The 21396-nt window shown below is 43.6% G+C and overlaps 6 protein-coding genes across 6 annotated transcripts; 3 read left to right on the plus strand and 3 right to left on the minus strand.

Annotated features, from left to right (window-relative positions):
• Positions 1–1600: 1600 nt before the first annotated feature.
• EAF01_005224 (uncharacterized protein) lies at positions 1601–7584 on the minus strand (the record flags this gene model as incomplete). The annotated part of the gene is made up of 3 exons (XM_038913479.1): positions 1601–1663; positions 1742–7085; positions 7133–7584. 3 exons carry the CDS (start codon positions 7582–7584, stop codon positions 1601–1603), a joined length of 5859 nt encoding a protein of 1952 aa, XP_038771565.1.
• A 1264-nt stretch (positions 7585–8848) lies between these two features.
• Positions 8849–10669, minus strand: EAF01_005225 (uncharacterized protein; the record flags this gene model as incomplete). Its single annotated transcript, XM_038913480.1, has 1 exon — positions 8849–10669. The coding sequence occupies one exon, from the start codon at positions 10667–10669 to the stop codon at positions 8849–8851; it is 1821 nt and encodes a 606-aa protein (XP_038771566.1).
• Positions 10670–12927: 2258 nt separating this feature from the next.
• Positions 12928–14374, plus strand: EAF01_005226 (uncharacterized protein; the record flags this gene model as incomplete). The annotated part of the gene is made up of 3 exons (XM_038913481.1): positions 12928–13246; positions 13296–13902; positions 13951–14374. 3 exons carry the CDS (start codon positions 12928–12930, stop codon positions 14372–14374), a joined length of 1350 nt encoding a protein of 449 aa, XP_038771567.1.
• Positions 14375–14848: 474 nt separating this feature from the next.
• EAF01_005227 (uncharacterized protein) lies at positions 14849–18167 on the plus strand (the record flags this gene model as incomplete). The annotated part of the gene is made up of 5 exons (XM_038913482.1): positions 14849–15604; positions 15690–17343; positions 17565–17626; positions 17679–17792; positions 17856–18167. Exons 1-5 carry the CDS (start codon positions 15344–15346, stop codon positions 18165–18167), a joined length of 2403 nt encoding a protein of 800 aa, XP_038771568.1. The 5' UTR covers positions 14849–15343.
• Positions 18168–18869: 702 nt separating this feature from the next.
• EAF01_005228 (uncharacterized protein) lies at positions 18870–19328 on the plus strand (the record flags this gene model as incomplete). The annotated part of the gene is made up of 3 exons (XM_038913483.1): positions 18870–19046; positions 19115–19234; positions 19290–19328. 3 exons carry the CDS (start codon positions 18870–18872, stop codon positions 19326–19328), a joined length of 336 nt encoding a protein of 111 aa, XP_038771569.1.
• Positions 19329–20055: 727 nt separating this feature from the next.
• EAF01_005229 (uncharacterized protein) lies at positions 20056–21239 on the minus strand (the record flags this gene model as incomplete). The annotated part of the gene is made up of 5 exons (XM_038913484.1): positions 20056–20375; positions 20426–20537; positions 20565–20885; positions 20975–20996; positions 21115–21239. The coding sequence occupies 5 exons, from the start codon at positions 21237–21239 to the stop codon at positions 20056–20058; spliced, it is 900 nt and encodes a 299-aa protein (XP_038771570.1).
• Positions 21240–21396: the final 157 nt, after the last annotated feature.

A 21396-nucleotide genomic window follows, 5' to 3' on the forward strand; every position in this document is an offset into this window, starting at 1 on the left:
TTCTCTTCTCTAAACTCCGCACGCACAGCCCCATCCATTTGTTCCGTAGATTACCAATGAAAACCCGCTTGCTTGCTTGCTTGTTCGCTTTCCCATTCCCATCTCCCTTCTCCCCGGTCCTCGAAGCGAAAGAACAAGAACAAAAAAGGAACATGCCGACCGATACCCTCCTCTCGTACGTACGTACGTACGTACTTTACGAGACAGAAAGAGAAGGAGGGGCAAGAGATTATGCAGCGAGATAAGTTAATTAATCCCCCGAGTCCTGCCCCCCCATGCGATCCACCCGGATTTAAGTTCTCGAAGACAGACGCGGAAATTCTGGATATTCGGGGATTCTGGAAAGGGTGAAGGGTGAATGAACCCATGTTTCTCGGTACCAGAAAGTGGCGGGATTTGGGTATCCGAACCACTCACTGATTTTGGGGTTCCACAGTTGGTGTGTTGTTTCTTAATTTTTTTAATTCTTTTCATATTTTTATTTTATTTTTGGGTGAGTGGGTTGGTGGGGTTAGGGGTTAGTGGGATCAGAGGGGGGAGATTAGATTAGAAGGGGGGAATAGAAGGTAGAAAGAAGGAAATTTGGATGGTGAAGAAAAGAGAAGAAGAAGAAGGGGAGATGTTTCGGGCGTGGATTTGCGGATTCACGGACTTGGGTTGGGTTTGGATGGAGTAGGCTGGGCTGGGCTGAGCGATGGATAACGGGTGTGGGACTGGTGACATTAGAGCGGGGATAGGACGTGGGGGCTTGGGAACGGGGATTTGAGAACATGCCGTTTTGGGACTAAGGGTTGAGGGTGAGTTTGAAGAAGGAAGAAGGAAGAGAAAGAGAGATGGGATTGTTGATTGAGTTGGTAGGTGTTTGTGTGTAGTATAGGACACAATATCTCATTACATGACATTACTTGGAAAAGATTTTTTTTTTTGAAGAATGTCCTTTGAATCTGTTCTTTGCTGTAATTTTGTAAGTTGATTTCATCAGAAAGGAAGGAGAAAAAGAGGTGAAATTTTGACCATTATTTTGACCATTTAGTGGAATAGAGTAGGAAGACGGGATGGAAGTTTTGGGGGAGAGGAAAGGGATGTTCTTCAATATAGGAGACACATAAACATCATTCACCCCCGACTCTCGCAATCTTCGAATTCATATCAAACGAGTAATACAAACCAAGTTGCATTCCATAAACTCTACGCTACCAAATGCGATGCGACATCAATGCTCGACACAAATAGACGCCCATAACCACAAAATCATCAATGGTATCAACGACTCTCATTTGTTCATCATGTTTCATGCGGTAACCCACTGTATCCATTTCCGTCCCATTCTCAACGTTTTGACGTCTCAATATACCATTTTGTATTCGTGATATTAGTCCTAGCCCAAGCAAGCGAGAAGAGCCGACCTATACTATGTGTATCTTCTGTTCATATCGTAGCTCTGGTCGAGAACATACTTTGAGGGGTATACTAGTAAATCAATCGAGTAAAAAGAACTCCCATTCATGTTATCATTACCCATGCTCTCCAAAATCCTTAACATAAATCTCAATTACCATCATTAGCTCTACCCCAGCATCGTGCCATGACGACGTGTGCCTTATGCAAAATAGGATTTCCAGAGCACGCCTTCTAAATCCTCCAACTGTTCGGGTGTGAAATACTGTTGTGAATGATTAGTTGTATGTACCTTCTTAAAGGGAGATGGATTGTAGAAGGCAAAAGAGTGACAGAAACATACCTTCTGATCCGTTACCCAAGTATCTTGTCGAGTTTTCTTGAAATCAGCCAAGACACTCTTCACGGTCTTGCCAATTGCACCGGCATCATTTGCAGCTCTGCTTGCTAAAGTAGCTAATACCTCTGGCATCCATTCGGGTGGTGGTGTTGCATATGGGAATGCATTGACTAAGGCACCTAATCCGAGAACAGCCGCATGTCTTTTGATAATCTGAGCATTTGAATTTACTGGTGTGCTTACACCTTGTACTTTCTTGGGCATAGGATTCTTCTTGAGAGCTTGTGTAAATTTGATGCGCAAAGAAGATAGGATATTGTTGCGAAGAACGATGGGCGAACATCGAATCATGCCAGCAAGAGTAGTAGATGCACCAAGTCGAACTTCGAGTTGTGGGTCCTCAAGCATCTCGGCAACGGCTGTGAAGAGAGCTTGCTGCTCGGCGGGCCGGATGAGGAATATGCGACGGAAATAGATCACTTGCATGTTGATCAAGGTTCGTAAACGTTGATGCCATGATGCGGATACCTTGCCGATACGGATCAGGGCCGAGATAAACTCGCCATCTTCACCAGCACGGAACGGGATATTGGGAAGGTGGCGGTATACGTGATAAGCAAGACGTTGGAGTTCGGGATCTTCTTTGACATCCATCATATGTAATAGTTGCTCCATAAATACATTCGGGAAGAAACTAATAAGTTGGGTACATTCGTAAGATTGCAGAGTGGAATCAAGCCATAACAGTACAGTTTTGCTACCATTTGTATACGAGGTTGGTGTTTGCTCACCCGGATTTCGTTGACCACGCCAAGCTTCTAGTCGCTTAAAGACGTCTCGGATGGTTGAAGAGAACTCTTCCGTGGGTTCGTAAGGTTTGATACCAATGGAAGAGGCCGACTTGTTCGCCTCTAGAAGAGTATCCACATCTCTGAATGCCTCAAAGTATCTCATACGATATATGGTAGCAGTTGCGCGGCCAATTGCTTCTCTCACAGCTTTATACGGGTGGTCGATGTGGTCAAGGAAATCTCGCAGGATGGGCTCGTCGTTGCGGAAATGCCAACCAGCATCAGAGATAGCAACATCTAAGAGTTGAATCTTGGAACTATCCTTAAAGGCTGCATTAGAGGTAATATCTAACCGGAACGAAACGAGGAAATCAAAAAGTTCTCTTGATGACCTGGGGTCTCTTCCACCGATAACCATATGAAGACCGGTGACCCAATAAGTCAAGTTTTCTGGTGTTAACCCTTCGGAGAAGACATTTAACATGATAGGTAAGCAGAAAGCCCAAACCTCGTCACGTTTCTTGTTCGGAAAGTCATATGTTGAAAGCATAAGCCCAGCCACGATCTCTGCTGTTGCACGATGCTGATGTTTGTCACTACCATCTTCGTATACTTTTTTGACCTCTTCTTTGATATCATCAAACTTAGCTGAAGTGAGTCCGGCATGCATCAACTCGAATGTTTGCACTAGTAAAGTTGTATTCTGCACTCGGAATCGATCTGCAGAGGTGTCTCTTGGTTCTTGCTTCATGTACATGAAGAACTTTTGATACCAGTCCAATGTCAAGAGAGATCCAATCTGCTTTCTCGCAGAAGATTCTAGTTCATCGAAATCCGTGAATTCTATAGGATCTGCTCGCATGGCATGAAAGCTCTTACCCCAGACAAGCCATCCGGGCCAATCGCGATCCAAGTAATATTCTGGCTGTCCAGGCTCGGCGAAAGAGTCTAAGAACTTCTTGGTCCACTGGGGGTCTTTGTTATCCACAGGAATCTCGAGCTTATTAGGCTGGAATTCCTCTTCGCGAATGTACTTCTCGAAGCTATGGCCATAAATAGCACGAGTTTCAATGTGATTCAGGATGCGAGTCATGAATTCGGTATGAGCAGCTCGAAGCCCGGGATGTTCAGTGACGGCTCCTAGTGTAGCGAGCTCGATCATTTCAGGTGGTGCGAGTGTTTGCACTCGCAGACCCAAATTGTTGATGAACAAAGTACAACGCCCGGCAAGCTTCCAGTGAGCAGTTTTTGCAAATTCAGTAAGCTCCACTGCTAACTTCCACTTCTTTTCCTCTACTCTGACACGTCGCCCAACAATGAAGTCGTTTCTGGTCTTGATAGTGAAGTGACAATCTTCTTGTGGTTCTATTTCTCGAATAAGAGCTTGATCGAGGACAACAAGGGTCTCCATTCTTCTGCCAAATTCGATCAAACCTCCGTACATGGCAGTGTTACCCACCTTTTGAATAGACGGCTTATCGACAGATCCAGACTTAATATATAGATCAATCAGCTCTGGAGCAAACCGCCAATCTTTGGATATTGTTTTCGTAAGACTACCGAATAATAAAGTATAAAGACACCCCTTGATCCGGTCAAAATCATTTGTTTCCAAAGCTGTCCTAAAGGCACTCAGTAATTGAGGTACTACTAGGGGTCGTCCGCCAATAACGCTCTTTAAAGCTGATTCCATAGCTTGCTGAGCCGTGACTCGAACTTCGGCATATTGGGAGATGGCTGATGTTGCTAGGTTCAAAAGAAGTTCCTTATCAAGATCCGACTTCTGTCGTGCCGATGCATTGTGTTTAGAACGCTGTAGGTGATAGCTTCCAGCGCGCTTTATCAACAAGGGTCTTGGATATACCTTCCTAAGCCCAGTAACTTTGAAAGAACGAATCTCTGAGAGGTAGATTTTGTTCATTCGTTCTAAGGTATGAGCAGACTTTTCATTGCCAACATCTGTGATCCATGATTTGTATGCCAAGTAAAGCGCGGTGAAACAAGGAACATCATCTTCTTGATACGTCATCAGGAAGGTGTGCATCTTACAATATAGGTGGCCAACATCTTCGCGGAGTTTATGTATACAAACATACGATGGGCTGTCTTTCTCCAAAAGGTATCCTGCACGATAATGAAATTGAGGTCTAGTTTCCTCGTCTTCGGAAGCTTCCGCTAAAGGATCGTCATCGCCTTCCATGGGATTATCTCCACTCATAGTGATATCGTTATCTGAATCAAATTCTGTAGCTACATTCCCAGAAGCTGCTTTGGGATCGAATAGGACAGAAACACCGGACATCATCAATCGAATATGTGTGAGAGCTCTTTCCACCTCATCCGACCACTCTTTGTTCTTACCCTTTCGTGAAACGGCTGGAGAATCGCTGGTCAAATTGTCAAGCTTCTCGATTGAGGTCTTTACTTGAGACTCGAATATTTCAACAGCGAGATTGATCTCACCGGAAGAAGGCACATGCCATTTTATCGTTAATTCGGATGGTTTAGTGTTGCGACCCCAATCGCTAACATCAAGTCCTCTCTCAAAAACTTCTGGTTCATATAGGGCAGTATCAACAGGATAGATTGTGGTGAGGTTGAGCAAAAGGTGATGAATGAAATTAGAGACATGAGTTGTGGCGAGGCCGTAGCATTTTTCCTGCATGTAAAGAGCTATATCAAAAAGTTCCTTCTTATATGGCATGACTGCATCTCCGACATGAACAACAATCATGCTAAGCATACTCAAATGCCATACTAAAGCTCGATCGCGAGGCAATACGTCAGAACCACCACTCCTGTTAGATGCAGCATCATTGAAATCAATCTCGTTTCGGATACCAACAACAAGCATCGGCAAAAGCAACTTTATTGTCCTTTCTGGGTTAGCCTTGCACATTGAATTGACGATGAATGCCATTGCATCCCTAGCCTGGTGGACAACATGGCTATTAATGAAGGCTGCCATTTTTTCCAATGCCATGTCGAAGAGATCAGGCGACAAAGAACAAAACAATGGTGTGAGAGCGCTAGGTAGGACATTGACCACGTTTTCTTCCGGAGCTCCAGTTCGTAGCCGGTTTTGTTCAGGTAAATTCTCCAATAAGGTAAATACTTTCCCGAGCAGAGCTAAGACGAACTCGCCAAAGCCTGCGGTGGAAGATCGCAAGATATTGGCTTCGTCCTCATCAGTAAGCTCTGCGTCATAGTCGATCTCTACGTTTGGGCCATCTCGTTCCAGTCGTTCCATCTCACCTTGCACCCATTGGATGGCAAGGGATGTGTCATGGATACCATCGTGATTCTTTGTGAGATCCGTAAATGGTATACTAAATGCCACAGCCTGTATAAAATTCAAAGTATATTGGGTTTTGGACAAATCGTTGGCATCGATACCAGGCAAAGCTAGAGCTAGCAACGCTGTAATATGACAACGATACCCCTTATGTTTTGACATAACATTGGCGAGCATTTGAAGACTACATAGAGATGAAGAAGTTCGATGAACCTCGACCAAACCTTGAAGGGAAGGGTAAAATCTCTGCATTGCTCCTGGCAAGATTAAGTTTGGTTCAAGATTTGCTAAACCTTGAAGTGCAACAAAATAATAATTCAGAATCTTAGATCTTTTTGAAAAGATTCCCATGAAAACTACGTCTTTAAGGATGAGGACGAATCTCTTCTTTAATTCAGGAGTAATGCGACGCGCGGGTGGTGTGTCCATTTCGCCACTCTGCTCTCGATTCCAACGCAAGAGGAAGAAATCAACGAGATGAAAAACGGTCTGTGATAATATATCTGCCCAGTTTCCGTTGTTTGACGGATGGAAAAAGGTATCAATGGATTGTATCAACCCTTCAAGATTTGACAAAATAGAATTCTCGCTGTTTAGAGACAATGGCGAAAGAGACATAACTATCCATCGTGCAATTGTATATCCAACGGGTGTTCGCTTCTTGTCTGTTTCAAGATATACGCCAAGACCGGAAGCCATGTCGACCATTGGACTATATGGAGTGGTAGCTTGCCCAACAGGAATCTCAGTCAACCTCAAAATTGCCGTAAATATAAGATCGGATTGTTCCTTTGTGAATATACCATGTTCAGAAAAGTTAACGTGTTCGTTGGCTACAGAATCTCGGGCAAGCCTCGAGAACATGTCTAAAAATGTCACGTCAAAGATCTTAGAGCGGTTGACAAGCGACCAAAGATGGAAAAGGGTAGGCAGGTAATCTTGAGGTTGCTGAAGTAAGCCCGATTCATTTAATGATGGCTGAGTTGGCATCATCATGTTTAGAGCTCCAAGGGCAATGAATGCGTATGAACAATCCGAGGTGCTAAAATATGGTAGAATCTCCTCGAACATAGCCTTTCTTTCACCGGGATCAAAAAATTGCGATGCATAAGCTGCAAGGCTCGCGACGTTCTTGTGACTTCGCTTTCGACTACCCTGATGCGCTGCCATTTCGTGGGGAAGAACGAGACCCTTAATTTCTCTCCAAAGCGGTCGCCAATCAAGGATAAGATCTGCTCCGGGTTTGAGGTGATGCTTTTTTCTAATTGATCATTAGTTGTGCAGAATAATAAAGACAATCTCACATACCTGGTTAAAAGGAATCTAAACATGCTCTCAAATCTTTCTCCATTGCTCAAGTCCAAGCCTGGGGCCAATGAAAGCATGTAATAGAGCTTTACAAGCTTCACACGCAGCGCACGAGTAATGTCGAATTTCAGACTCAGCCATGCTCTTAGCTCTCTCGTCCAATGTACAGCACCAGGTGCAATATCTTCTGCCTTGAGAGCAATATAAAGCTGCTTAATGATTTCTGCCAGCGCCACATTACGTTCGGTTTCCTCCTCGACTTTATATGGTAGTAGTTTGAAGTAGGGGAATGTTCTGGGCCTATATCGTTTCTCCCTGTCGGTATCGATTCCGTTGGCCCCAAACCCGAGACCTGGTGAAGTTGCACGCGAAATTGTATCGCTCGAACCTCCTTGGAGCATACTCTGTAGGTACTGCGAATGGCTTTTGCCATTTGTGAACCCTTCGTCCATCTTACAAATCGTTATATCTGGGAATGACGGCTAAATTGAGTGATCGGGTATGATAAAGAGAATCTATTGACTAATTGTTGTCAGTAATCATGAATGACTTGAAGAGAAGAGCATCGCACAAGTACCTGTACAAAGCAGGTATGTAGCTTCGTAGATGAGAAGGCGATCTCTATTACACACGACCGAACCAGCTTCCAGATAAACCTCAAAGCCGCAGTGTTGAAGTTCCTGAAAGTTACCCAGAAGAAAATAGGCAACGAAGAAGCTCTATTCTCATTAAATAATCTGCAATTGATGAAGAGGGGCAAGAATTGAATTTGAAAGAGTGTCTCACAGCATAGAAGTCTTGATAATTATGATGTTGGACAGAGAGAGGGAACACCAGCCTTGTGCCTCGAGATCTGTGCGGGAAGCGGGTACCAGAGACAGGGATTAGAAGTGCTCCGTAGGAAGTGCTAGAGTGGTGTATGTATGGTGTGTTTTGTAAGTGCTCTCGGTGCTTTCGAATAATGAAGTAGGTAGGTAGGTAGGTACTAAAAGTAAGGTTACCGGTACGGGGCGAAAGGAAGCTCTAAATGATTCGGTCTTCCAGTAAATCTTTCTAGAATGTGAATATGAATCTAGAGCCAAACTTCAATGATTCTTATGTCAACTCCAAACAAAGAGAGAAATCTATAAGTAATCACTCAAATCGTCAGTCGGTCAATCAGTCCATTACTCAATCAATCCATTCACGGGAATCGATGGAAGTGAATATCAGAGGTTATTTATGCAAAGAAAGGAATTCTGGTTAGGCATTTAGCCGTACGTAAGGTTCCAAGGTTCACATTGAATATCTAATAAATAGGTACCTGCTAGCTGGGTTGTAACTTGTAATAACAAGCCTACGTGATCATTACTGCCTTGAAGAAATTCTAAAAGCAAGCAAGCAAGCAAGCGTGCATGCTGACTAACCACGAAGTGATAAATAACATTGTACTCCCAAGGTCGTGAAAAGAAGTGTGCCTTTTCATTGTTTGAAGAAAATCTACCTAATCAATAGAGTCTACGAACTATGCTATATAGTAAAAATACAAGCCAGAGCAGGCGGAGTATCATGTTGTGTTCCCAAGAAAAACGAATATGCCGGAGTGATATCTACCAACGCCAAGCCAAACACACATCCAATGTGCCTCATATTCCAAAATTTATATATATATGCCTGAACCCAATGCTTTTTATGATAGTAACGCCAGTATTGATACAAAATTATTTCGTGTTGATGTTACGATAGGGGGGGACGAGAAGAAGGTCGACGGCGAATACAGTTAATAAATGATTTCCATCGGCTGTTCTTCCGTCTTAATGGAGGAGGCTTGCCATGACCATCTTCGCTCTGCCCATCCATGATTTTGTTACCGGCGTTTGGTGTAACTGTACTCAGAGTCATGTGAGCAGACTGCACTCTTCGATGAGAATTCTGCGCAGGTGACGCAACGGCACCTAACCCAGGAGGACCAGAAACACGGTTCGAGATATTTGCCTTAGCATTCTGACTTTGGCTATTCTCGGGAATTTGAGCTATGCTTTCTCCTTCACTATCGCTGGCAATTGTATTTATTCTGCGGCTTGCTGCCCTTTGCATGAACGCGGCACCAGTAGATGGGGCTCTCGTTCGCCTCGGCGATGTAATTGTATCATGTGACGAAGGCGCCGTAACCGAATTTGCTTTACCAAGATTGCATCTGAGAATCTTTTCACCAATGGCCCCAAATGTAGATTCGGGTGTGCTTGAGCGAGTGGAAGTCAGAGCAGTAAAAGACGTTGATCGCATCTGGTCTAGTGTCACTGAAGATGTTCTGGTTCTCCCGTTCATAGAGTCTCTTGAACCTTTATTTTGGCTGAAGGTAGCCATAGCATCATTGTATTTGAAATAAGGAGACCAGCCTTGGCGTAAAGAAACCCATATTCCCGTGACTTGAATCAAAGTCCTCGTAGTCTCGTCCATGAGTTGAGGCAATCGCTCGATAATCGTGTCCATCCCACAATCCTCATCTTCGAGCTCACCAGATACCTCACTGACTGGTGTCGTTGTAGTTTCTGTTCCAGACGGAGGAGATAATGAGGTATAATAGTCGGGGATGTCCAATTTTGTTTGAGTAAGAGTCGCCATAATTGCGTGGCGACGTGAATTTGGGTCTATGATACTAAAATTGAATTTGACATCGTTATTAGGCAAATCGGATATATTGTGATGATATGCTCTTTTCACCCATCGAATAGTGGTCACCTTTGCTCCTGATTCGTCGAACTTCGTCATTTCATAAGCACCTGTTGGCAGTGGGCATGCTAACCACACAGAACCATCGCCTAAAACTATCTCGGCTTTTCCTTGGGATCCCCCTTCATCCTTGGGCATTTGGCAAATAACTGCAACGAGATCTCTATGCGAGAATCCCTCCTCGTCAGAATCTGTATCATCAATGGAGTGATCCGGTGTATCGTAGTCTTCGCTCTTTACAATCATTATGTCATTTGCACCCAATTCACCTTTTCCTCTGAACATTCGAGGAAATCTCTTGGCCAATCTGGAGACAACAACGGTCGAAGGGAGGACATCTAATGTAGGTTTGGGCCTTTTATCAACTGATAATAATTGCAACTGCATTAGCAATTTTGGGCGAATATCTAATAATCGTTGCTTGTGCGTCAAAGTCGGAGCTGGGTGTGCCAAGCTGTATGCTGTGCTAGCTTTGGATGATCTTCTACGCCGTCGACCTCCAATTGTCGTCCGACTTCCTTCCGAGTTCGCGATTGATCTGCCATCTTCGCTCATTCTCTCCGTTTCAGGCTCTTGAAATCGAACAGTATGCACCTGTTGATGTTCTGATTTGCGAGGTGTATATTCGGATAATGCTCTTGAGCGTCGAGTTGATAAAGCCGGTATTGAATCTTCATTAGTTGTAGATAATTCTGAGCCAGGATTCGAAAAAGATGATCTATTCAATGGTGATCTTCTAGGCATAAAATCGCTGCGTGGCCGAGCAGGAAGGGTAGAATGCGAGTACTCATGGTTGTGCATTCCGGCTGCTGAATGTAGAAGCATATTGATGAGAAGGGACGTCCCAGCAAAGGGACGTCCTCGTGGGCGAAGTTATCCGCGACTGCGAAGTTACTTTTTTAACAGATCTGGAAAGTTTCGAAGCTTTGAATTCGCTATTAGGTTCGATGTTCTCCGTATGCATGGAAGGAGGTAAGTTCGTAGGGCTGGCAGAGAGAGGGCTAGAAAGAATGTATGTATGAAGCCAAGAAGGTGGATTGATCTAATGGCTAGAATCAGACGATAACGATATTGCTTGTTTTCAAATTCGCACTGATGTAAAAGCTTGTGGGATAGGCTTTATATATTGAGAGTGCTTGTGGTCAGACATTCGCTGGAGACTCAAGATAGGTCTTACAACACCAGAGATCTATTCATATAGTCATCATTGTTCGATATAGTCAGCAAGTCCCGCACAGCAGCGTAAAAATTGAAGGAGACAAAATAGAGAAGCAGACAGAATTTGAATGAAAGAGCTGAATGTCAGCAATAACATCTGAGTATGTATGAGTTGGCTGAGAACTAATCTGGTAATCTCGGATTGTTGACAAACAAAAGAAGGTTCAATCCCTTGGATCAAATAACTAAATTCAAGTGGAGTTCTAGACGGAAAGACCGGGTTTGGCAATATTCTTTTGTATGTTTCTGAAATGCAACAAATAGACGTCAGTAATTTGAAGTAGGAGAATCCTTGATCAGATACTTGAACACCCCTTACAATGATCAGCCGATGCTGCATATAAACACCTGTAACCCTACCTGCCATGCGAATATGGTGTCCAAGGTTCAGGGAAAACCCCACCAAATGTTCAATGAATTCCTGGAATTCATATCAAACGGTTCAAACCATCCGTTTGTTTTTCTAACCCTCCGAGCCCTCTCCACACGACTGTATAAAATTTTCATAGACGCATGCACGATTGGCCTGGATAGGTCAGAAGAAAGAGTTTGTCATTGAGGGACGGGTTCGTGGCAGAAAAAAGAGGTCGGTGCAAGGAATTTTTCGGTTTCCTCGGATTGGGACCGATATCCGAAATTTCTGTTTCATAGGTACCGGTAGGTAAGAATACCACTGTAGAGTAGGTAGGTAGGTAGGGAACTTTTATCAACGGAAGATTGGACAGCAATGAAACGACGCTTAATACAAGAGTGATTGTTGTAATAGGGAACAATGTAGAAATTTTGTACCTACTAGGAAGTATCTATCTAGGTAAGGTCAGGTCATCCATCACATTCATTCTGAATAGCCTTTACTCGTGACAGCCTTGAAAACACACGTTTTGTTGTATTACCATCAAGTGTTCTACGAAGTATAATCCTTACGGACTTATGGAAAACATTTGCATTTTCCGATGCAGCGATATCTTGAATTTTCACACTTCGTTTGTGCTGTACTAAATGCACAATGTACCCAAGTACGGAGGTATTGCTGCAAATCTTGTTAGTTATTTTTGATCGCAGGGGTCTCACTGACTCGATCTTGATTACCAGATGATCAATAGATACTTCAACTGGTGCGTCGTGCTACACGACAGGCCTTTTCTCTCTTTGGATCAGGGTCTAGCTAAAGTTATTCTTCGAAAGGAGTTTGGAGCAAGAGATGATACTTTATTAGAGCCCTGACTGCCGCTAATCATGAAATCTGTCTAATGAGATTAGGATAAAAATAGGCTAGTTTCAAAAAACCAATACCCTCCGATCAACCAAAATTTGATCAAAAACTACTGGTGCTTCAGGAAAGGCATACAGAGTACTCCGTATACTATGAATTTCTATGACCTAGATGTTTATGTCCCTCAATTCACAGAACAATGAGTTCCGATTCTTCCTCGCCTAGAAGCCACCGAGTGACCGAGTGACCGAGGACCTTTGTATCCACTGTTAATAAGAATAAGCCTGATAGCCTTGGATTATGATCGATAATTCTTTGCCTTGGTCCAGTTTACTCTTACGCTTGCGATGGTAGAACTTCGCACAAGAAGAACTTAAAATCCTGGGTCCTTAATATGTCCATTGAAATTTTGAATTGTACGAGATCCATAAACTTGCAAGGTGTGCGGAAATTCACATTGTTCCAGTGCCGTGACAGATTCGAATCTCTTGGCATCGAATCCCTCGGGTAACCGCTGCTTAGCGAGATGTAAGCGTCTCTTCACCGCTTCCTAATCTTATCGTAACCCCTGTTGAGGAACAGATGAGGAATATCATGTGAAGTCTTCTCTCTGAAGGGCTGAGCCCAACTGCCGAAACCTCATTTCGCCATTATGGCATCGATATATCTTCATCCGCTTGGAGCACCAGTTCGTACCTTGATACTATGTTCTATACTCTGGAAGATCTCGCTTCTGCTCATTGCAGCTTGTAGTCCAGGTCAAGGCTATGACACATCTACCAGTTTGTTACTGTCGAGTCTGCATCCGATCGGAAAAAAGAAGTTGCCATCGGTAGTGCAGTACCTCATTGGCAAGTTGGTAAGATGGGATGCAATTTACTTCGTACACGCGTCAAATCGCGGATATGTCTATGAGCAAGAATGGGCGTTTGGGTGGGGCTTCACCCGCATGATAAAATTCAGCACTATGGGTAAGTACAGAAATAACTACCCGCCTGCACGCGTCGTTGACAGAGGTAGGACTTGAATACCTTGGGGTACCCCACTATGATGGGCTGGAGGGGTTGGTGGGGATCTCGATTGCTCACACCTCCCATCTATTCTCAACTCTTGTCCTACACAGCCTGACCTTAACACTCTTCACATCAAAGAGATTTGCTTTGGTTACTGCTCTTCTGCACATCATATCACCAGCTGGAATATTTCTGTCTGCTCCATATGCTGAGAGTTCTACTGCGCTATTGACCTTTTTGGGAGCTTTCCTTTTTACGAAAAGTTTTGGGTCTGGAGTGAGCAACAGAACCTTAGGTCATGACCTTCTTATCCTCATTTCTGGTGTAGTATTCGGACTTGCTACTACCTTCAGAAGTAATGCATTGCTCAATGGACTTCTCCTGCTTGAGGAAGCATTCAGAATTACCTTGAGTCTAAGTAATGGGTTCAATATACCCACTATTCGTCGCCTCATCATCACCGGTTTGGGAGGCATGTGTGTTGGGATTGGGTTTCTCACACCGCAGTATGTAGCATATCAAGAGTACTGTGGGGCAACGGACATTGTGAATCCAAGAGTATGGTGCTCAAATACCCTTCCAAGTATATATGCTTTTGTGCAGGCTTTTTATTGGTATGTCATAAATTTGATGGAAAACAGGGCGCATCTAACATTCACTAGGAATAATGGACCTTTTAAATATTGGACAATTTCAAATATACCTCTGTTTTTACTTGCAATGCCTATGCTCGTAATCTTGGGAGTATCTGGCAATGGGGTATTACGGGACTCTCACTTCCAACAAACCCCAATCACCCCTCAGAAAGATGTCAAGCCGCCAGTCGGTGAGACCCGGCAAGTCGATAAAGTCCAGATCATCCGGAATCTAGCGCTCTCACAGTTGATTCTCACAGTATACACGTTGATAAGCGGTCATGTTCAGATTATTACAAGGATTTCATCATCTTCTCCTGTATATTTATGGTATATTGCGGCTTTGGTCGGGAGAGGAAAGGGTCCAACAGTCACAATGGTTGGGAGGTTCATGATAATATATGCCGGCATCCAGAGTGGCCTGTTCTCATCATTCTTACCTCCTGCTTGACATAGAAACAAGAGTTGGGAATTTGTAAATGCTAGGATGATGTCGCTACTTTATTAGAACGTTTTAAATGAGAAGAATGGTAAAGGAAGTGATAATTAATAAGTCTGGTAGGCTACTCATGAGCTTTCTCGTGCCGTCAAATACAAGAGAAATGGAAAAACGATATACCTACCCGCAGGTATTTAATGGTATCCAATCGGAAGACTGCATGCTTTAATCAGTAAATTATCCCCAATTAGAAAGGTACATCCATCACAAGTTCACAACACCTGAATGATTGTACGAAGTAGAATGATCCCATTCCAATCGGAAAGCTGCATCAATCATTAGATAAATTTCTACCAGGTTCATCTCCATGTCGTTAACCGCCTAAGGCATCCTACCTACTAGCTCGGTTTGGGACCTAGCTGCATATTTCGAAAAGTGTTCACACTTCACACCTGCCACTTTTACCAAAGCTTGCACTTTATTTCAACCTTACAACTTCCATGGAATAAATACCTTTTTGGCCTTTGAACAAGCCAAAAAAACAACAACTTACTACTACCTACCTACTATTACATTTCTACTTCCACTCTTTTCGTTTTATCTGTCTTTCAGCAGATCTTTCTTTTATAATTAATATCTGAAGACTTGTGAAAAAGGCCTTTCACACACACCAAAGTTCAAGGAAGGAGAACAAGAACAAGAAGCAGAAGCAGAAGTCTTTCAAGCTATTTCGTCATAATATGATATTTCAAAGTTCAAGTACTTCAAATATCGAATTTGATTGTACCACAACACTGTTGATCAAGCAGTCACTCATTCATAGTGAATATTCACTCTTACAAGTCTTTCGATATAGTTTGCGAGAAAAAAAAATCCTTGACAGATTACTTCTAAAGAAATAAAATATCCAATTTAGAACAAGTCGTCGAACCTTGGACTCAACAAAAGACTCGGTCAACTTGACAAATTCTTGCTACAGCTATGTGGCCAACAAATAACGGCTTTCCAAACAATGGACAATTTCAACCAAACAATTTCAATCAAGATGATCTATCTGGAACTACACCACTGCAGTCTCCTTTCTCTGGCGGTGGACCAGGCCCCAATTTCTTTCAACAGCCAAATATATTACAATATGATGAGATGAATATTGATGGTTACAATGGCTTCTCTCCCGAGATTCCTATGTACAATCAGGCAGCTTTCGCACAAAATCAATTCATATCTCCCAATCGACCACCAGTAAGTGCTTGGGACAGACGACCTAACTTTTACTTTGGACTTTAGGGAGCAAGCGCATACAGCTAACCTTTACCCACCTGCCCAGTACTCCCCTCAATTGAACTCAACTAATAATAGTGTGGCTCCTCCTACTCCTACGCCGACGAAAGAACAGCTTGCTGCCAAGACTGCCGAATTAAGAGCAAGATTGATGAAGGGAAAAGAAGGCCGAGCCAACTCAGCTACCCCACCAGTTCTTGCACCGGCAAAACAGATAATTGCCATAGAGTCGTCGAGCTCATTACAACCATCCACTAATAGTCCTGCCCAAGGGGTAGATATCGACGAACACTTACGCCGGGAAAAGGAGATAAATGACCTCATTTCTGATTATTCTGAAACCAAACCAACAGCGGGACCAAAAATAAACCCTGTAGCAGGAAATGGTACCGCCAAAAGAACACCTCCTATCAATACAAACATTCTATCGGCGAACCCCCAAACTTCGGGAACTCCTACAAAAATCAAGAAATCTAGCAGTGATCGATCTAATAATGCTTTTCTAGCAGAGAGCGAAGCCAGGAAGGTCAGAAATGGGTCGATGTCGGAAGGAGAGATACTAGATGAGCCTAGCCCTAAGAAGCTTCCGCCCACGGAGCCAAAAGGAAATCAGATCAATATACAATCGGCTAACGTTAATGATAAGTCTCTGAAACCGCAAGATGAGCGTACGATTCGACCAGCTTATATTCGTGTAAAGGCTGAAGAACCTGGCCCCTTGCCTCGACGTCCAGCACAAGCACAGCCATCAAAACCCGAACCTCCTCGTTTTCGAGACGAACGCAGAGAAGAGGGCGATTATCGGTCAGAGAGAAACCCAACCTCCGATCATAGATATGAAAAAAAGTCGCATCAAGACACTGACAAAAAACATCACCCACGCAGATTTTCTCGTGATGATAATGATGATTATCGCCGTCCCGAGGCCGCGAAGGAAGACGTCAAATCTTCACGAGAGTCTAAACCGCCAACACTGGCACAAGTTTTACCCCATGACAGTGATTTGAGGGAATGGCTAGACATGACACAATATCATGATGTAGCACACAGAAACAAGTTCTTGAAAACTGCACGAGCTTTGAAGGAATTGGAAGATCAAAAAGCGAAACTCTTAGCAGGTATACAAGATGGTCAAAGTCTTGTCAATTTTAACGTAGGAAACTTGATGAACAGCCTAATACAACCTCAGAATACACCAGCGGTAGCGGAGCCTACAGATCTTCGTGATCGTTTGACATCTAACAAGCGCAACTACAGTGAAGTCCAAGATTTTCAAGGGGAGGCAAACTATGGAAAAGTAGCACGCCTTGAGGATCGAGAACATGAAAACCGCCGTCGACAAAGTTCAGTAGACTATGATTCCTCTCGCCGCGCCAATGGTGAACGTGGAGGTCGTTCTTATTTTGAAGAGTCTCGTAATCGTGGTCGAAGCCGCAGCAATGATCGTGAAGTGTCCCCTGGTTCAAGGACCTTTGAGAGCAGACCCCCTGCACGGACTGCACGCGAAAGATCTTTTGAAGTACATGGAAGTTACAGAGGAAAGGCCTTTGATCCAAATTATCGAGGCCGGGGAGGTCGGGGAAGAGGCCGTGGCAATTGGGAGTCGCACGAGTCAAGAAGTGAAGCTGGATTTGGATCGCGAAATGCTCCTGGCAAACCTTACAAAGATCCAAGAGGTTTTGATCGAGGCGGGAAAGGTGGTCAGTGAAAATCGTCCATCTCGTCCGACACTTCTGTTTATCTTATTTCAAGTCAATAGAGATTGCTTTAGTAGCGCTTTCTTGATACCCATGCAATTAGTAAAAAAGTATTCTATTAGATTCACTGTCTTGTTTGCTGTGAAGTTGAGTGACGAGTGTCTGCCAATAGTTATGGGATATTTCTGAGGAGGGTTAAGAGGTTCACATACTGACGCTATCAGATACAAGATATTTCATAGTAAAATCTTTCAATGATGAAAATGTTATTAAATGTATAGAAGATGTAAGTGGATTAGAAGCAAGCAAGGAAGACCGATTCGGCTAATATCCAAAAGGGTATATGGACCACCCAAGCACAAAATGGACCCATCTTCGAGGAAGCCTTCGAGACCTGCAAAAACGTTATTCTTATCTTCTCAATCAATAAAAGTCGAGCTTTTCAAGGTTATGTGTGTATCCCCTCTCCAGCTTTCCTTCCCCAGCTCCCCGAACTCATCATGCTAAACCGATAGGCGAGGATGGAAACCCTCCCTGGCGCGATCGAAGTCCCTTCCTGGCAAAACTCAATCAATTGGGAGAGCGCCGGTGCATTTCGAGTTCGTTGGCTCGTCATTTGTAATGTGAGGTTTGGAAAGATAGGACATTTGAGGAATGGATTGAATGAAAATTTACCGGTGCTGATTGGGAAGGATGGACAGGAGGTGGAGGAAGGGTGTGGGGAGGAGTTGTGTGACTGTTTGGATGGGGAGGTGGAGGAGGTCTTGGGGGGTGGAGAGGAGGTGGGAAGGGGTGAGTGGAGTCAGGAGGTAAGTTGGGATGGATAGGGTAGAGGGAGGGTGGGAATTGGGAGGTTGATTGGGGTTTGTCGAAAGGAAATATAGTGGTTGTATATTTGAAGGGGGAAGGAATCTACTATGGATTATCCTGTAAGTGAGTGCGTAGGATTTTTAGTCCCGCTGTTTGTTGCTTATAATCATTCTTTTTTTTGCCTTCATATTGTATTATGCCTTAGGCTTTCGATCAGCCAGCCAGTACATACATATCTACAGAAAGATAAAGTTACACTTTTAATAGTAGTATTTTCGTCGCCAGGTATCTGCTTTGATAATACATATATGTGATGGGATACACATATCCCTTGATCTTCACTGCACGTCTCGGTAGTCGGTTGTCAAATTAATTGATTCGTGAATTGCTGGAATTAGCTTGGATACATTGTGCTGGGATATATTGCTCCCTGTCATTTCTATTGAGCTATCTCCCGTAAAGAGTTTCCGTGAAATGTGTTTGCCCATAGGTATCATGTATGTGCTGCTGTTTAACATAGCAATATTCTTCTAAAAGAGCGGAATGCATAGAAAAGTAATCTTATCATTTGGTTAGTATCTTTTCCAACAGGGTGCTGGCTATGCTGCAAGATATCTTAGATTTCTAATTCGCACAAGAATATTATTTTCCACGCCTATTCTACTACTTTTTCCATCCTACTGTTTTTAATGATTCATTCAGTATAATTTCCACTTGTCATGGCCTCTCTATCCCCCGAAGCTATCCTCTCCGCACTGGAAACCCTCATATCCAATCCGATTGCTCCACTCCTTGGAGATCATATCCTGAGAACGAAATTACGTCTTGCGGCTCGAGATTTATCGCTTGTTTTAGAGACACCCGCTGGTACTCTTGCAAGAGTATTACTTTCTCAGGTATGTCTATTTCGTGAATTATTCTAGCATTGTTTCGATATCCACGCTGAAATTTATGATATATCAAGCCTGTAGAAAGTATCTGGATTCGTATCGCATGGGATCTGAATCTCTTCCATCTCCTCTCCACCAGAGCAAAATTATCGGAGGAGTTAGCGCAGGCTACTGGAGCAGATTCTATTTGCTTGGTATGAGTACCCTAATGGTTGTACTATATTCTAAACTAATATGGAAACTTGAAAGCACGTCTCCTCCGTTGTTGAGCTGCTTTGGCGCGATTAAAGAGGATGGACAATACTATACGCTATCATTTTCCTATGCATTATTTGCAGACTCGAATTTCACAGAGAGAATCCTGATTTGGTGATTCTGAGCACTACCCACCTCTGGTAAACAAAAGCTAATTCGAGATTTTGCTGTGCTGATTTTCTGGGCCCAGCGTACTTAGCACTACCTGACTCTCTCGCGGATACAAAATACAAGAATCTTACGGATCCGCAGAATACAGCGGTGCAGATTGCGTTTCATTATCAAGATAAAGATTATTCACGCTTCTGGGGGAGAAACCCGAGACGGCGCAGGCATTCGCGTCGCTGATGAGTACCGGGGCGGAGGGAACCTCGCTGGTGCAGGACCTTTTCCCGATCGCTAGGTTTTTGGCGGAGGGCGATAGTTCGGCTTCGGCTTTGTGGGTGGATGTCGGAGGCGGGTATGGGCAAAAGTCTGTTGCACTTAGAGCTGCGTATCCGAAGCTGGAGGGGATTTGTGGTGCAGGATTTGGAGCATATTATTGGTGGTGCGGGTTGAAATGAGGGGATTGGGTATTGGGCCCATGATATTTTTGATGAACAGCTTGTTAAAGGTAATTTCAGATTTTTTTTTTCAATTCTAAATCCGAATCGTGAGGAATCGGGTTTAGATCGCCATCTACTAAGGTTCTATGAAATAGGAGCTCGAGCATATTATATCCGACAAGTTCTTCATGATTTTCCTGACGACAAAGGTGTGGTTATTCTTGCAGAGATGATTGAAATTCAGGCCTACATGCGAGAAGAATCACAGGGTATGTGAAGATATTTGCGCTCGTTTCGTGGCCCGCTAGAATGAAGATGAAGATGTTACTGAGGATCGCAGCCTCAGGGATCGACAGGTCAGGACTGCTGAGTCCGGGCGTACCGTCTTTCACAAAGTGTTCGAGGAGAGTCCCTTCTTCTTTTAGATCTTGAGTTTGGAGATGTTTGGCGGTGCTGTCTCGCATCTCTTCCATGTATCTTCCCCATTCTATGAATGCTTCCTTTGCGGTTTTGTGGATTTTCAAGGGGCAATAATCTTTTACAACTTGGTGTGCACGGAAAGGTAGAGGTGCTGAAATGACTTACTGAGAATTGGTCGAGGGGTTAGAAATATAGTACTGTTGTACTCGAAAACGTTACTTATTGCACGTTCATAAGTCAAAGTATGCCCTGGACCGGGTTTCTCATCATCCTCCGTCTATGTGATTGTCTTTCCACAGAATACCTTGCTGATGATATGCAAAATGAGCTTTGCGGCATCGCTATTGAGATCGGAAATAGAGCTATCATCGAGCCACTTTTGCGTCATCATCTCAGTTTGCTCAATAGCACCTGTCCAAACCGCCTGAAAGTTTTTGTCATTGAAGGATGGTGAAGCGACTTTGTTGAAGACCCGATGCTCTTCGCCCTCAGCATGGTGATGGTAGGCCCGAAACATTGAGCATATCAAGCATTTCAGTTGGCTTAACAAAATCGTTGCGTCGGGTAGACACCTGCATGATAACTTCGGGATCGCATGTCCAGAGTATATTCCTCCCTGCGGAAACTATCATTATCGAATCATCATTCATTCTTTTGAAGGGCTTATAGCCTTTATGCTAGGTCTCGCCCCATTTTGAAATTGGGAGCCATGACTTGAGTCCATTTGCTGGGAAGTCTGGAAAGAAATGGTTAAAAGATATTTTGGAAGATGATCCATGGTATCGATTGGAAGTATACTCTACATAAATGTTCTTCAGCAAGCAGATATTTTTACGCTATGGGGAAGGACTTACTGAGAAATAACATATTTAAACCGCGATTTTTTGGCTTCCTCGATTCGTCGCTGTAGAATTCGATATTGGTAAAATACAAAAGCACTTACGACCACAGTGGTAGAAAGTAAGATGGTCGAAACCATGATCCAATAATTTGAGGATATTGTCAAAAGACCAGACCTCACTGAGCTGACACTTTTCCTGAGAGTGGAAGATAAGCAAGCTATGTAGAATGCTTTTGGACTGAATTGTAGCACATTGAGCGGATTGAAAGTACGAATCTTTTCCAGACAGTTGTCA

This window comes from Botrytis porri (assembly GCF_014898465.1).
Source record: "Botrytis porri strain MUCL 3234 chromosome Unknown BPOR_006, whole genome shotgun sequence".
Taxonomy (NCBI): domain Eukaryota; kingdom Fungi; phylum Ascomycota; class Leotiomycetes; order Helotiales; family Sclerotiniaceae; genus Botrytis; species Botrytis porri.